Genomic DNA, 17,816 nt, shown 5'->3' on the forward strand with positions numbered 1-17,816 from the left:
GGCCTCGCTGCTCGCGTTCGCAAGACACTACTGCCTGGACAGCCAAGTCCAGAGAGATGGCTTTTTCGGACGTTCTGTTCTCCAAGACTTTCTGGTGTGATCTTGGTTCGCAGACCCACCACCGGGTTTGTATTGCTGGGGTATCTATTTTAAGGTAAGGAATCTAACACTAACCTGTTTCTTTCAGATGCACAAGTTACTTACCTTCGGTAACGATATATCTGTAAGAAACAGTAGTTAATGTTAGATTCCTTACCGCCCCACCCATCCGCCCCGTTCTGCGAAACCGATATCTAGGGTTAAAGTATTTCCCTTTGAGGGCCCTAGTTTCATGGCACCAGTGTCCGTCTCTGGCATGGCTCTGCGTTCCTGGTGCGGAAAGCTATGTACAAGAACTGATGTCAGCGTGCGAGGGCGGCGTCTAAGTACTCCGACGACGTCATCCCGGCGACCACTACGACGGACGCGGAGCAGCAGACGACGCCTACCGACGCGCAGGGGTACTGCTACGCAAAACTTTCCAGATCCAGTCTGACGCCTAGGGATATTGTAAGGTAAGGAATCTAAGTCCAACTACTATTTCTTACCGCTATATTATTACCGAAGGTAAGTAACTTGTGCGTTGGCCCCAATGAGGTGGTGGTTCCTGGGCGGTCACGCGGCTTCCCTTTAATTAATTCATCTGAAAGAGACACGTTAGTATTAGATTCCTTACCTTAGAATATCCCCAGGCGTCAGACTGGATCCGGAAACTTTTGCGTAGCAGTACCCTTGCGCGTCGGTAGGCGTCGTCTGCGGCTCCGCGTCCGTCGTCGGCGTCGTGGGCGCCGTGATGACGTCATCGGAGTACTTAGACGCCGCCTCCGCGTGCTGACGTCAGTTCTTCTTTTTTCCACGCCAGCAAGCGCAGATCTGGAAAAAGCAGTAACCCTTAGTCAATTTTTGACTAACTTTTTGGATAATTTTTTGATCATTTCTCGAAGTCTACGACTCCGATCGGTGCCGTAGGGATGCCTGGCTTTAAACACTGCGAGGATTGTGACCGCACGATGTCGGTCACGGATCCTCACCACCTGTGTCTAACTTGTCTAGGCGTCGACCACGACGACAAGGCCTGCTCCGACTGCCGGGCCCTCTCTTCGAAAGCCAGGCGGGAGCGGTCCCGCAGGCGACTCGAACTCCGGCAGTCGGTCCCGCGCCGCGAGAGGTCTCGGTCCCACGGGAGGTCGAGGGACAGGTCGCGGGCTCGGAGCCACCACAGTTCCGAGAGTAGGCCGCACTCCTCCGGGTCGAAGTCGTCGTCAGGTAAGAAGCACAAGAAGTCCAAGAGGCGTCATCGCTCTTCGGACTCCCCCCCGACGCTCGCGCGATGCGGCCGAGGGTTCGGGTGACACCACCCACGCGGCTCCGTCGGAGTCACGGGCGCCGCGTCCAGCTCCACACCCTACGGTCCCTGGGCTAGACGCGACGCCGGAGGAGATCGAGCACTTCCTCATGGCCATGAGGAAACTCTCTCCTCCGACAGGCTCCTCGGCGCCTTCGGGCCCAGCGGACCCGTCTGGGGCCTCTAGCGGGTCGGGGGCTTCGGCCCGACGCCTTCGGGCCCGGCGCCACAGGGCCCCCCAATTCCGACGCCGCCGGTACCTTCGGGCCCGGCGCCGCCGGCACCGCGGGACCACCCTAGACCTTCTTCGGGTTCTGGATCGTCGCCGGTGGACCTTACGACCTCCCCGGCGTCGGACCATCAGGTGTCGCCTCCGGCGCCGTCCTCGGGCGGCGCCGTCCCTGATTCTTCCTTCGTTCCTGTTCCGACGTCGGGATGGCCCCGATGGGCGCCGCTCCAGACGTCGTTTGGAGAGTTTCACTTCTATGAACAGGCCCCATTGGTTGACAACCCTGAGTATCAGGAGATGGGGGATGAAGGGGATTGGGAGGGGTCTGAGGACCCTCTGACCAGTGAGTGTCAGTCTCATGAGGACTGGGCAGGAGACCTTGGGGAGGCCAGTGGTCTGGACACCTCTCTAGACACTGGTTTTGTCTCCCCTCCTTCCGTGGCTTCGGAGGAGGGGGCAACCTACAGTGTGGTGTTGATGAGGGCTGCCAAGGCCTTGGGCCTTGAGCTCCCCGTCGCGGCCGTGAGGACTAACCTCCTCACTGAGGTCCTTAAACCGCAGTCAAGCTCGGCCGAGCCTCTGCTGCCCTTTAATGAGGCCTTGACCGACGTTCTTCTGGGCACTTGGTCCAAGCCCGCTACGGGTTCGCCCGTAGATAGGAACGTGGCCAGACGCCACCGCCCAGCCCCGGGCGACCCATGTTTCCTGTCCACCCATCCCACCCCCGAGAGCCTGGTCATCCAGGCCTCCAATTCCCAGACCGCATTCCCATCGGCGCCGCCGGACAGGGAATCCAAGAGGTACGAGCAGTACGGTAAAAAGATCTTCTCGTCACTTAGTCTGGGTCTGCGGTCTTCCAATACCGCATGCCTCTTGGGCCGCTACACCCACTCTCTGTGGGATACGGTGTGGAAAATTAGTACGGTTTGGTAAACATTATCTGCGCCATCTTGCCTTTTCCCCTGATGCCACACTTTTTGTCGTGCGCACCCGCCATATTAGGTGCCTCGATCAGAACCACCCCCTGCATGCCACTGACCCCCACTCACTGGCCACCCCCGCTCTCACATGCCCTGGGTCATAAACCCCTCTTCGGCGCAGCTCTGCCTCGGAATCCCGTCCTGTTCCCAGCGCGACACCTCCCTTCATTCCTTTCATGGTCCCAGGTCCTTTGATACAAACCCCCTTTTCCTGTGTGCCCGTTTGTCTTCCTCGTTCCCAGACCGCCACCTGGCCCTGCGGATATTGTTTATTGCCCCCCCCTCCCCGTACAGTAGGAAGCTTCCCCCATTAAAGGGCCCTCGAATTGATCAAAGCCCCCCACCCTATGATATCCGATCAACCCCACACATTCCGTGAATCGGCGGAATGTCCAGCTGCGCGATAATCATCACCTATTGTGACCGGGGTGGGGACTCCAACTGTAAATGTGTGTGGGAACGGGCCTGAAGGGGAGATTCCGAGGATGTCCTTTCATACTTCAAAGCATTGCAAGAATGTGTTACCTGCAATAAAGATCATGAATCTGTGTATAAGAAGCCAGGCCTCAGAGATGCGGTTAGAGCACCTCGTGACGATACTGGCTGTCCGAACTGATGTGTTCTCCTCCGGAGAGAATAAACCTTGTTTCCTGCCTTCCAGTCTCCAGCGCCTGCCTCTTCATTGATTAATATTTTGTGGGTTAAAGAGGCGATACCGCCGGGCAAATATTGGTTGGCCGTGACCTTTTTTTACAATTGGCGTCCCAAACGTGGGGCCCATCAGCGACACGTGGATCCAGTGGGAGAGGTCCTGACAACAGAGTGAACGACTGCAACGATCGGGAGAGCTCTTGCCCAATAGACCCTCGTCTGGCAGCCGATCATCCGAACTTCACTGGTTCCGAACAGACCTCTCTCGAGTGATCTACGGTCCTGACTGGGAACCATCAGGAGTGCCGCGAAGAATACGAGGAAAAGAGGACGATCGGGCGCTGGATTCGGAAGACAAGAAACTGTCCATACGGTCCGGGTAAGGTCGTGTAAACACGACGAATTGCGAAATGATTGTTTTATTGTTTGGAAAATACTAGTATTGCTCTTTGTTGATTTATTTGGAGATTCGCTGTCTGCAAACGGAGAAACGACAGGCTCTCTCTCTCTTTGCAAGCAGTGAAGGATAGGTAACGCAGCCAGCGTGCCTATCTTTCTCCCCCACTGATTGATTGTTTGAACCCACACTGATTAATTGTTTTTGACCCCGAACTACTGTTCGCGGATTGTTTTCTGGAGATTCTCTGTCTGCAAACAGGAAAAAGAACAGGTTCCTCTTTGCAGATAGTGAAAGGGTAGAGGACGCAGACCTTTTGCGGGCCTACTTATTCTCCCCACTGATTGTTTTGATTGACCGAGTATTGACTGTTCGATATTGGTTCATGAGGTATTCACTGCCTGCAAACAACGTAGAATAGAAATATTCTGTCTAGTCTTTGCACGCAGTGATAAGATAGGCAGTGCTGACTTTTTGTCCTCGTTGTGAGCCGTCATGTCTGTCTTCTCCCCACTGATTGATAGTTGGTTCAGCCCGGACCGTTTATTAGAGGTGGACCATCTAGCTCCGCTGGAAGGCACCCCTAATAAAGACATGTTCACAAAGTATGGATTAGTTACCATAGCCTATAGTAAGCTGTGGCACAAGTATACCAAAGAAAATCAAGAGAAACAGTGGCCACTGATAGGATCCTTCGATCTTGATAAAATAGAAACGTTAGAAATAGCCCTTTGTAATAGTAAGACAACACCTATTATGCTCGACAGTCTCGGTATGTGGCGCAAAGAAGCAATGCAACGAAAGAAAAGAGACGAAGTCAGAGTAGGTAAAGAAACGCGACAGACAACCTTCCAAGCATCTGGTAGGCAAAAGGAAGGGATAGCGGCAACACGGTTCCAAGGAGTAAACGCAGGAAGGGAACGGTGTAAAGGAATATATCGACAGGACAACCCCAAGACACAACGATCCGAAAGTAATCCCCCGACACTACGCGTAGGACGACCAGACTTAGGGCAAAACCAATGTGCTTTTTGTAAATATTCCGGGCACTGGAAAGCCCAATGCCCGACTCTACTGAATGAGGGTAAGAGCAGAGGGCCGACAGAAATAACAGGCCGGCAGAAAGGGAAAAGGCGTGAGACAAAGATGAATCAGACTGACACGGACAGGCCAGATAGAACCACCACGTTTGATTATGCCCGATGGCACAGATTTCGCCAGACCGATTTCAGCGACATGTTTGAGTCCTCATAGATCGAACAACGCTAAGATGGGAAACCCAGTCTAGCTCTAAGTTACCCGGTGACGAACCCCGTACTACCGCTACTGTTCCCTAACACAAAAAGCCACCCTTTTCGGATAACCTACAGAAACAATACACAGAGTAGTCTCGGACAGATTAGTATACATTCCATTAATGAACTCAAACTTCGAGTGCAATGGGACTGATTACTCTCTGCCGCCCCCCCCCCCCACTCTGTAAAAAGAAAAAACAATTACAGGCCTGCATAGACAACCCCCCATTACCCAGACATGCCTGTCCAAACAAAATACCTACCCCCACTCCGGAAGTTCCCGAAATGCCGCAGGTCACCGGTCACGCCCATCCGGAAGGTGAAACACACAGCACGTGTGGGGCGGGGCCTGCTGACAGCCATCGATCGAAAAGATCGCCAGTGGGATGTCCAGGAGGCACCACGGGCCCGGCATGAAAGGGCCTTCCTGTCCTCTTTTTCCTGGGGCGGCGTCCCCCGGGCCACGAGTAGGGAGGGGGCGGATGCAGATGACCCCCTCCCTCGGATCTCCTGGTCCGGCCATCACAAGTACCTCCACTGAAGAATTGGTGCAGGGTGGGCTGGGAAGGAGAGGCGACGCGAACGGGCCTCTCCCACCTCCTCGGGTAGGAGGTTTCCCAGCCCCGGCCCGGCGCCGAAATCCTCCAGCCGGGCGGCGGCCATACTTCCGCAGCACAGGCCATAGAACGGCGGCGGCCATACTTCCGCAGCACAGGACATGCACCGCGGCGGCCATACTTCCGCAGCACAGAACATACAATGGCGGCGACCATACTTGCGCAGCACAAGACATACGATGGCCCTCAAGTGTACTTGTGGAGTACGGGATATGGGGTGGCCATCATGCATGCCCATGAAAGAGGGCAGCGTGGAGTGCACCGGGAGAGGAAGACGGCGCGAACGAGTCTCCCTCGCCTCCCCAGGTGGAGGCACCACAGTTGCACCCTAGCGCCTCGAGCCGAATGTCCTGCTCCTACGGCATGGTGTTCCATTTTTCGCCCCAAGAAGTCTCTTCCACTCTTGCAGACACGACGAAGGGCGGCTGCTGCGGAGTCTCAAAATGGCGTCTGGGCCCCCTGGAAGGCGGGTCTAGGCCGCTAAAGTAACTTTGACCAGCAGTATAACTCGGACGCTTGCCCACCGGGGCATGAGCCCCCACCTCCGACAGCATCTCCACAGCCTCAAAGATTCTGCAAAAAGTCCCAGGAGCCCTCGGTCCCTACAGGCTTCCGGTGAGGAATAACTGCCTTGATCGCCAACGAAATAAGCATGACATAGCCACCCCTTCTGTTAGCACAAGTCTTTTTGAACTGCCGAAAGGGACTCTGGTCCAACCGCCGGCTGTGGAAAAAAAAAATTTTCTCTGATGCTACTTCCGGACTAACCCGGCCTCGCCCAAAATGGCGCCGGTATCAATAGGAACTTACGAACACCTCGTGGTGTTTTTTTGCTAATAAGACTTGATGTTCTGAGATATGTATATGATCCTTTGTACACTTGATGAAAAAAGAGGGAGGGTTCACTTGACGAACATGTAAAAAGGATCCCGTTAAAATGTTGGTTTCAATGTGCGATTTATTATGATATTATTGTAACTGATACATAACCTCGCTTATGACACACGCCCACGGTATGCATATAGGAAATTTGATTGCAACTAGTCCGACTGTGCTTCCAATTATGAAATGAATACCCCTTGATCCCTCAACTATTGATAGACGTTTTTTAGTTTCCTGCAAATGAATGAATAAACCCTTTTTTTTACATGTTTTTAATGCTGCAAAATAGCCCCCCCTACTGTACGCACTTTAGCCATCGCCGTGTCCAGCCAAATACGATTGCACTCTCACATCTACATACTGAACGATTGTGCAAATAAAGGTTTTCCAAACTATGAACAAGTATTGCATGCTTTTTGTAAAATGTGGGATCAGCGGGAGAGTTTTTGTGCGCTTTGCTTTGTTCTCTTTTTAAGGTTATTAGAAGACGGTTGCTCAGCCCCGGATTGAGGATCGAATCTAAGGCACGATACTCTGCCCCCGAATATGCGACTGGCTCAGGAACTAATGCATGGAGAAGGACCTCGACGTCTGAGGACGGGTAAAGTGAAGTGGTGTAAATGATAGAATGTTATAAAGGTATGGTACTCAAAGGTACTAGGGAACAGGGTTGGCCGAAGAGCTGATATACCTTAGGACAATCACAGCGTTGGAAAAGATTTAAGGACCCCGATAGCTAGATACATCTACAAACTAGGTACCTCGCACTAAGCGCCTCTGATTTTCTTTAACGTTTTCCTGCACACGGCCTATAATGCCACACTCGGACCGTCTCCCTCGTGAACTAACCTATCGCTCGCCATCCTTGCCACACTGATGCCCCCCCCTGGCTTCAGAAACCAAGACCCCAGGGATTCTATCCCGAGGAGATAAGACGAGTATGTGGTAAGTAAAGGGTTTTCGTGCCCGTGCATTTGATATGCTCGAATGTTGTCCCCCCTCCCTTCCCCTCTTTTCCTCCCTCTACAGGTTACATTGGAATCACGACTGAGGTATGGTGAAGATCTGAAGCCTCGCCATGTCTGATACATGAAGCGGACTAACGCTGCAAGGTGGCACCTAAGGACACCCACAAACTACTCTTGTAACGAAAGAGCCAATAAGTTGTATGATATGATGAAACACGATCACCCCTAATCCGTGTTGCGTGAATGAGCACGTCACGTATGTCTGAAACGATGAGAAAATGTTTTTATGCGACTGAAGCGTTGACTTAACTAGTCAAAGGACCGAGAGTGCGAGAAGTGCGACACAATGGTGCCTTTTACTCAATGCATGTCCCTTGTACCCGACCTAATGCTCGTCCGTCCCAAACTGCATGCTTTCGAAATTCTAACACAGACCCGTACTGTCTCATGTTGTGTAATGCGCTGAATAGCCTATCTTAATACACGGCCACCCCCCATGTCGCACGTGTACTATTTAGCCTATTGTTGCACATCTCTCTCTCTCTCTCTCTCTCTCTCTCTCTCTCTCTCTCTCTCTCTCTCTCTCTCTCTCTCTCTCTCTCTCTCTCTCTCTCTCTCTCTCTCTCTCTCTCTCTCTCTCTCTCTCTCCTCCACACTCTCACTCTTCTGAACGACTAGCACCTAATTGGCAAACCGCCACCCCTGGTGCACCACCCAATTGGCTCCAAATACCGCAAGTATTTGCACAAATCTGTCTTAAATAAAATCACCTTGATGCCATGTTACTACCTCTCCTTTCTGCTAAATATTGATGAAACCCAGAATTGGCCCAAAGGGAAAGGACAGGTAAGACGACTGAGGTTCCCTAATCTGACCCGTAATAAGGGAGCTACATGTCAGTGGCTACTATGATAAAAATGCCTCAGGTAACGCGACCTTCCCCGTCCCGAATTGTCTCAATACCCAAACAGTAAAGGTGATCGAAACATCCCCATCTCCCCAGAACGCCCCCAGTTTTGTATCAGCTGCCCCGGACGAGAGTTTAAAAAACTGTCCCTCACCCCCGGTTGTAAGAGATGGGTCGACTTACAACTAACACAGGCCAGCCGTTGTTCCTAGGAATGATTTGTTGATGAGCAAGCTACAGAGTTTAGAATTCGAGAAATGTCACTGAACGCTTACCAACTGAACTGTGGCCTTCTGCTAGATAACGCCCTCATGACACAAAGCAAGACGATAGTCCCTCACCCCAGTTCGCTATGTTCCTAGTTGTTTTCCATAAGACCCCGGTTTTTTTTAATGAAGTAGTCAGGTTGTAAGAGACTCTGTAGGAATTAGAATGATGTTTGCCAAGTTAAGATTAGACCGAAATGAAGAAATTGTTGCGATAAACCCTGTTAAAAGTAAAATGTTTAGCTGAAAGGTAGGATGCATTGGTAGAATGGAAAATTGTTTAGCCTATGTTCGTTCCTCAGAAAGATACCTATCAGACCATGGTGATAGCACGTTGCACTTTTTCGTAAAATATAAAGCCCTGGAGAACGGTATAGTTTCGTAAGGCTCGTACTAGGAAAGTGGGTCTCTGCCAGAAGTACTGACGTGACTGTAATAAACAAAATGCAATGAATAGGTACCAGATCTCGTACCACGACAATGAATGTAACACCAACAAACACCAAAGAAATAGTTACGAAGGAAAGTTATAGGAAATCCAGCAAGCCCATCATCAATTATTTATATGTTGGTTGTAAACCCCAATGTAACGGATGTTTCTCAGTTGCTTGGAGCTGGGAGAGAAATAGACTTATGTGATTACCTTCCTCTGCCAATTCTCTAAAGACTGTCTTTTCAAACTCATTTAAGGGTACCACTGTCGGAGGAGAAAGAGACCGGATGTGGGAGCACGCGGCCTGACTGCAGATCGTGGAACATCTGCGACATTGGCCAAGGCGAGACCACAACAGTAAGGAGTCGCAGGATGAGGCACTGTTTTCGACAAAATGAGAGGAAAGGGCTGACCTGATGCCCCTGCTCGATGATCAACATGTGCCAAAAAGTCCCCGCCCTCTGGACTCTGTCATGGGCCGGCCTACCTGAAGTTTTCCGCCCCCTTGGTCTGTTCCCGATCTGGCCCTGCTCCATCCCCTTTTCCTCCGACCTACCCTAAAGGACTACTCACACCCCCCTTCCTCCACCTGAACTCTTTGACAATCGACTCGAAAAAGAAAACTGCGATCAGATAGAATAGGGTTTTGCTGCAAACTAAAATGAAACTTGGGTGCCCTGTCTAAGGTACCCATGAAAGAATAGTTAGGACACAGGGCGAAAAAGGACCTTTTTGACCAGGAAAGCGAGGAAAAGGTCATGCCCTGCAACGCAGGACCTAGAATAGAGCTGGACACATAGCTCCACCGCCGGTGCTCAACAGTGCCAACAGAAGACGACAAAGAATGCTGAGAACTCACTTATAATGGTCCACGACAATAAGACTTCCCCTTCGAACAGTGACACCCCTGATTATCGTTTTTACTACGTCTCATTTCTCTCCCAGCCACCATTGTATTGATTATGCTCCAACCGAATACGAAATGAACTTACATTTGTAATAACCTATCAGTCCATATTCCGAATGACTATAAGCATCTGTGAAATGTACCCAATGCTCTCACTACAGAATCGTTTTTGTCCGATATTGCATTACTATGACTTTCCTGCAATGAGCTTAACGATAGGCCCGCCTCCTAGGATGAAAGATTTTAAATGTAATGTTTACAGCTCCTTCACATGGGTTCCTACTTCTTTGCTCATGACCGCCACAGTAGACATGGATAGGAAATCGGCCAGCAAGATGTCTTGGGAATGTTAAAGGGAGGACTGTGGAAAATTAGTACGGTTTGGTAAACATTATCTGCGCCATCTTGCCTTTTCCCCTGATGCCACACTTTTTGTCGTGCGCACCCGCCATATTAGGTGCCTCGATCAGAACCACCCCCTGCATGCCACTGACCCCCACTCACTGGCCACCCCCGCTCTCACATGCCCTGGGTCATAAACCCCTCTTCGGCGCAGCTCTGCCTCGGAATCCCATCCTGTTCCCAGCGCGACACCTCCCTTCATTCCTTTCATGGTCCCAGGTCCTTTGATACAAACCCCCTTTTCCTGTGTGCCCGTTTGTCTTCCTCGTTCCCAGACCGCCACCTGGCCCTGCGGATATTGTTTATTGCCCCCCCCTCCCCGTACAGTAGGAAGCTTCCCCCATTAAAGGGCCCTCGAATTGATCAAAGCCCCCACCCTATGATATCCGATCAACCCCACACATTCCGTGAATCGGCGGAATGTCCAGCTGCGCGATAATCATCACCTATTGTGACCGGGGTGGGGACTCCAACTGTAAATGTGTGTGGGAACGGGCCTGAAGGGGAGATTCCGAGGATGTCCTTTCATACTTCAAAGCATTGCAAGAATGTGTTACCTGCAATAAAGATCATGAATCTGTGTATAAGAGGCCAGGCCTCAGAGATGCGGTTAGAGCACCTCGTGACGATACTGGCTGTCCGAACTGATGTGTTCTCCTCCGGAGAGAATAAACCTTGTTTCCTGCCTTCCAGTCTCCAGCGCCTGCCTCTTCATTGATTAATATTTTGTGGGTTAAAGAGGCGATACCGCCGGGCAAATATTGGTTGGCCGTGACCTTTTTTTACAACGGTTGCGGAAGTGCAGCCAGAGTGTCCGTTGGAGGTACGGGCCAAACTCGGCCAAGCCCTTGTGGAGGGCTGGGATGCAGCCATATATTCTATCCGGTGTGGGCTGGATACCACCGACTCACTAGGTAGAGCGATGGCAACGACGGTGGCGGTCAGACGCCACGTCTGGTTGAGGTCCGCCAACTTTTCGGCCGATGTCCAAAACACTCTGATGGACATGCCGTTTGATGGCCGTCGCCTCTTTGGCGTCCAGGCAGACCATGCGCTTGAGCGCTTTAAGGACTCCAGGGTTACGGCCAAGACCTTGGGCCTCTCTGCCCCACGCCAGTAATCGGCTGCCTTTCGCTCCTTTCGTGGCCACGGAAGGGGTGTAACCACACGTGCTGCCAGCCACGCTCCGCAAGGTAATACCCTACGCGGTGGTGGCCGTGGGAACCGCCGTCCCGGCGGTCTGGGACAACGGCGAGGTCAGTCCACACCTTCCCCCGCAGCATCCGCCTCAAAACCCTCCTAGTCCGTGCTTTCAGGCCCATGTGACGCCAGTGGGGGGCAGGGTTCGCCATCACCACCTCCACTGGCGCACTGTCACTTCGGACAGGTGGGTGCTGCAAATCGTCCGAAGGGGCTACTCCCTCCCCTTCGAGGCGACTCCTCCAGCCATGCCACCGCAGAACCACCGTGTATCGGGGGATCATTTGCGACTTCTGCAGGAGGAAGTTACGGCCCTCTTGGCTAAGGGGGCCATCGAGCGCGTTCCTGGGCCAGAAGTAGGATGTGGTTGCTACTCCCACTACTTTCTGGTACCCAAGAAGGGCAAGGGGGGCCTACGCCCTATCGTGGACCTAAGGAACGTCAACGGCTTCCTCCGGAAGGAGAAGTTCAAAATGCTGACATTGGCTCAGGTCCTAGCTGCCCTGGACCCAGGAGACTGGATGGTAGCGTTGGACTTGCAGGACGCTTATTTCCACATCCCCGTCCTGCCGGCCCACCGGCGCTACCTGCGGTTCACGGTTGCCACGAGCACTTTCAGTATACCGTGCTCCCCTTCGGCCTTACCAGCGCCCCACGGGTGTTCACAAAGGTGATGGCGGTGGTCGCAGCTCATCTGCGCAGGTTAGGGGTTTCAGTCTTCCCCTACCTCGACGACTGGTTGTTGAAGGCGGGCTCGCCCCAGACAGTCGTCAGCCACCTCCAGACTACGGCAGATCTCCTGCACAGGCTGGGGTTCTCCATCAATGTATCGAAGTCACACCTGTGCCCCTCTCAGAAGCTCCTTTTCATCGGAGCGGTTCTCGACTTGGCGCGGTTTCGGGTTTATCCACCCGAACAGCGGGTCTGGGATATTCAGGCTCTGATTCCCATCTTTCAGCCGTTATCCCGGATCTCGGTCAGGTTGACGCTGCGGCTTCTGGGGCTGATGGCCTCCTGCATCCTACTGGTGCATCACGCCAGGTGGCGGATGCGGGCTCTGCAGTGGGACCTGAAGTTTCAGTGGGCCCAGCATCAGGGCAACCTGTCCGACCACATCCTGATCTCGGAGGGCACTGCGAGACAGCTGCAGTGGTGGCTCACAGACCGCGATTGGGTCAGCGGCAGGTCCCTCTCCCTTCCCCAACCGGAGCACGTAGTTGTGACGGACGCGTCCCTCCAGGGCTGGGGTGGCCACATGGGAGAGGCGGAGATCAGAGGCCTCTGGTCTCCGGCGGAGGCCCGGCTCCACATCAACCTGTTGGAGTTACGGGCGATTCGTCTAGCGCTGAAGGCATTCCTCCCCTCTGTCAGGGGGAGTGTAGTGCAGGTGTTCACGGACAACACCACCGCCATGTGGTACTGCAACAAACAGGGCGGGGTGGGGTCGTGGACCCTTTGCCAGGAGGCTCTGCGCCTCTGGCAATGGCTGGAACGCCAGGGGGTGACCCTGGTGGCTCAACACCTGGCAGGTTCTCTGAACGCCAGGGCGGACGAGCTCAGCCGACGGTGCATGATGGATCACGAATGGCAACTGAACTCGGACGTGGCGCAAGGCCTCTTTCAGCAATGGGGAGAGCCTTGGTTAGATCTATTCGCCACCGAAGAGAACGCGCAATGTCATCAGTTCTGCGCGTTGGAATTTCCAAGGCGGCACTCGCTCGGAGACGCTTTTCGTCGCGAGTGGAGTTGCGGTCTGTTGTACGCCTTTCCGCCTATACCACTTCTGCCCAGAGTGCTGAAGAAGATCAAGCGCGACCGGGCCCAGGTCATCCTTGTGGCTCCGGACTGGGCACCACGGTACTGGTATCCAGAGCTACTCAGTATTTCAGTCGATCCCCCGGTTCGTCTGCCTCTTCAGGAGGACCTTCTGTCGCAGCAGCAGGGGACGGTCCTCCACCCAAACCTGTCCAGTCTCCACCTCCATGCTTGGAGATTGAGCGGCAACAGTTGAGGCCATTTGACTTGCCTCCTGAAGTCTGTAACGTCATTCTGGCAGCCAGGCGTCCCTCCACAAAGTCGGTATACGCCTGCAGGTGGAACAGATTTGTGGCATGGTGCACAGCAAAGGCTGTGGATCCTCTTGCTGCCCCTCTCTCTGAGGTTCTTTTCTTCCTTCTTTCTCTTGCCCAGGAGGGCTCTGCTCTGGGCACTATCAAGGGCTACCTTTCTGCCCTTTCAGCCTTTCTGAGGCTGCCTGATCAACCTTCTTTGTTCAAGTCCCCTATTGTAAGTAGATTTCTAAAAGGCATCACACACACATTCCCTCCTGTTCCGTTTGTGATGCCTCAGTGGGACTTGAACCTGGTTCTTACGTTTCTGATGTGCGCTCCTTTTGAGCCACTTCACAACTGTCCTCTCCACCTTCTTACTCTGAAGACAGCATTCCTGGTTGTCATCACCTCTGCCAGGAGAGTGAGTGAGCTCCAGGCTCTTTCTTATACTCCACCTTTCCTTTCTGTCCATCCGGACAAAGTGGTGTTGCGTACTAAGCCATCTTTCGTGCCCAAGGTTGTCACGGCCTTCCACATCGGGCAGTCTATCACCTTGCCAACCTTCTTCCTGCCACCGCATCCCTCCAAAGAGGAAGAGCGGCTCCACCGTCTGGACCCAAAACGTGCGCTCTCATTTTACTTGGATCGCACACGCCAGTTCCGGGTGGATGACCAACTCTTTGTTGGTGACGTGGGCGCTAAGAAGGGGAAAGCGGTGCACAAGAGGACCATCTCCCGGTGGATCATCTTATGTATCCAGGCATGCTACTCCTTGGCTAGGAATTAGCCCCCTGTTGGCTTACGGGCTCACTCCACCCGAGCCACGGCGACTACAACTGCCCTGGGCCGGGGAGTGCCCTTACAAGACATCTGTCAGGCAGCTACGTGGGCCTCGCTGCACACGTTTGCAAGACACTACTGCCTCGACAGCCAAGTCCGGAGGGATGGCTTCTTTGGCCGTTCTGTCCTCCAGGACTTTCTGGTGTGATTATTGGTTCACAGACCCACCACCGGGGTTGGTATTGCTGGGGTATCTATTCTAAGGTAAGGTATCTAATACTAACGTGTCTCTTTCAGATGCACAAGTTACTACTTGTGTAACGATATATCTGTAAGAGACATTAATTAGTATTAGATTCCTTACCGACCCACCCGTCCTCCCCGTTCTGCGAACCGATATCTAGAGTTAGGGTTACCCCCTTTCAGGGCCCTAGTTTCAATGGCACCAGTGTTAGTTTTTAACATGGCTCTGTGTTTCTGGCGCGGAAAAGCTGTGTCTAAGAACTGACGTCAGCACGCGGAGGCGGCGTCTAAGTACTCCGACGACGTCATCACGGCGCCGACGACGGACGCGGAGCCGCAGACGACGCCTACCGACGCGCAAGGGTACTGCTACGCAAAAGTTTCCGGATCCAGTCTGACGCCTGGGGATATTCTAAGGTAAGGAATCTAATACTAACTAATGTCTCTTACAGATATATCGTTACACAAGTAGTAACTTGTGCTTTTTACCTGGGGATGTGGTGGTCTCCAGGGCTTCTAACAGCCCGGACAGGGGCGTCTTCACCGTCCATTCCATTTAATATGTAATGCCCTGGGGAAGTGGTGGTTCCCGGGCCTCAGGGAGCCTAGTGTAGGGGGTCTGTATGGCCCCACTGTCAAATGTAAATTAGGTGGTTCTCCCCAGGGCTCCAAAGAGCCACAGGAGTGGGGACAGCACACCCCCCATCTGTTCCTTTTATTTTTATGCCCTCAGGACCTGGCCTACACGGGGCTATACAGTAAACAAGTGCAAGGGACAACACTTGTTTTTTTTATATATTTTTGCCCAGAATTCACAACTTCATTGCAAATTACCTATAATTTATTTATTTATTTTTTATGCTTTTTTGCCCTGACAGGGTCCCTATGGAACTCCAGTAGTAGAATTGAGAGTCAGGGTATTCCTACCCTGCCCCCTATATTTATTTTGATCTTTTTCTGGAGGGACTCGTATGAAGCCGAGTCCCAAGATGGCTGCCAATACTTCCTGTTTGAAGTGTTGGCAGCCAGTCAGATTTGAGGATGGGGACTTGGAGTATCCTCGTCCCTATATATACAAATGTGTTTTTCTTTTAATATCTTGGAAACAAGCTACATTTATGCCAAATTTTGTGTAAATCCGTCCAGCTGTTCAGGCTGTAGTCATGTCTAACATTCCAATGGGAATTAGCATGGGAAATGCACTTTTTTGTTGATCACACCTTTTTCTCAGCCCCTGCTTGGCAGATCACCCTGAAACTTTTAATGCACAAGATCCAACTCGACACTTTTTTGAGAGATTCGTCAAACAGCGCCAAAGATAGAGGCAAGTCAAAAAAACGCTTATCCTATGGAAACTACTAGATAACTATAACTACCTACTGGCGATTGGCAGTAGGTAATGTGTGTATGTAGATTTCCACTGAAAAAAGTAGAAGGCATGGTTAAAAGAAAGTTATAGTTAAAAATGTCAATATGCTGTTTCGAACAGATAAAACCCCTGACATTCACCAGTTATATTTATCCCAAGGAACTTTAACTTGTACCCTAAAGTAACTATAACTCGCACCCCCAACTTGAACAGTGTTTTAATCTATGATGTAATTTCAGATGTTGCAGTGATGTTATCAGTGATGCCAGGGCTTTTTTTTTTTTTAAAAGAGGATGAGTTGCTCGGCTGCCCACTCCGAGCCACTTTGGGCTCCTGGGACCCGATCCCCCAGGGCAAAACGATGGCCCCCGCCACGAGCCAGAAGGGTCTCGGGGACCCTATGCTCTGGAGCCTTTAAGAGGAGTCGGGGGCACTGCCCTCTTCCCCCTAGCCAATAGTGGCCCTGGATATCACATCCCCTCTGTGATGTGGTAGCAGCCAATCTGATCTCTCTATGAGATCCGTTAGCCCCGGGATCATCCGAGGCATGAAATAGACACATTTCTTTAGTTTTATTGCTCAAAACCACTGAACTAATTTACACCAACTCACAAAAATCACTCTTTCTTGCCCAAAATCTAGCTCTCTCACAAATTTGGTTTAAATCCGATCAATGGTTTTGTAGTAGCTGTGTCTAAAGTTCCTATGGATAAATGAATGTAGAAATTTGAAAAACTTGTTTTGGGACTATTCACCTTCACATACACCTCTCATCCCCCCCTTTTCAGCCCCTGCTTGACGGAACTCCCCAAAACGTTCCAGTGAAGAGCTGAGGTGAATTTCCTTTTTTTTTTTCTTTTTGCAAGTTTCATGAACATTCATCAAATGGCACCAAAGATATAAGCAAACTAAATAATGCATTTCCTATGGAAACACAATCCCAGCTATAATTGCCGAGTGGTGACCTCCACTGAGTGTTTATGTGTGTATATATTTAAATATATATTTACACCCATACATACACATATAGATAGAGAGGTAGATATATTATGAGAGAGACGGATCTGAGAGTATTTTTCCCATTAATTATTTGGGGGTTTTGTAAGTTACTTGATTGATCTTTTTTCAAACATAACATGAAAAATGCATTCAGGTTTGCTCATCAAAGAACGCAACAGTGAGCACATCTGAATGTCAGGTGATACATGGGGTGAGGGATCGCTCAACCACAATACACACATTTACCTTAGGAGTAACATAAATACTACATGTGTTTTGAGCTCCAGTAAACATGTTTTTTGTGTTATGTACATGTTACGTATGATGGCTAGATGGCCCAGTGACCTTAATGTTTGTCACTTCTCTGGAATACTGGATTTATGTTCTTCCTTTGTAAAGCGCTCTGATATCCTTCGGGATCTTGTTTGCGCTATATAAAACTTCATATATAAATAAATTGTTCTTTTCCCAAAATGTACTCCCCCTTGTCTAAATACTGGGTACTCTACAGAGCATATACATAACTCAATGCCTCTGTTAATTCTGAAATTTGACTGCATTGTGACCCAGAGTAATTACCTGTGTCTGAGATTACTTCATCCACCTATCACATTTTTGCTTTTCTCTTATTTTTCAGGTCAAGTTGTAGAAGCAAAAGCAAGGGAGTCCACTCTAAGAAATGAATTTAAAAAACATAAACTTGAATTACCAGAAGAAAACAGGGTATGCTGGCATCACTTGCTTATCACATTGTTGCATCCAAAGTAATATCTATAGATTTCCCTGGATGATGAATGTTGAAAGTAGTTACAATCTTTTAGCTGTGTTGACCAGCTTTATGTAATAACTCACACAA

The 17,816-nt window shown here is 51.1% G+C and overlaps 1 protein-coding gene across 1 annotated transcript in view; it reads left to right on the plus strand.

The window, feature by feature from the left end:
* The window catches only part of SMCHD1 (structural maintenance of chromosomes flexible hinge domain containing 1), a 2,317,253-nt gene that overhangs the window by 1,765,364 nt on the left and 534,073 nt on the right, over nt 1-17,816 (plus strand). Inside the window, exon 40 of the mRNA XM_078687460.1 lies at nt 17,598-17,683. Coding sequence (XP_078543586.1) covers nt 17,598-17,683 — 86 coding nt within the window. The remainder of the gene's footprint in view (nt 1-17,597; nt 17,684-17,816) is intronic.

The sequence above is a fragment of the Lissotriton helveticus genome, chromosome 4_1 (assembly GCF_964261635.1).
Source record: "Lissotriton helveticus chromosome 4_1, aLisHel1.1, whole genome shotgun sequence".
In the NCBI taxonomy this organism is placed as follows: domain Eukaryota; kingdom Metazoa; phylum Chordata; class Amphibia; order Caudata; family Salamandridae; genus Lissotriton; species Lissotriton helveticus.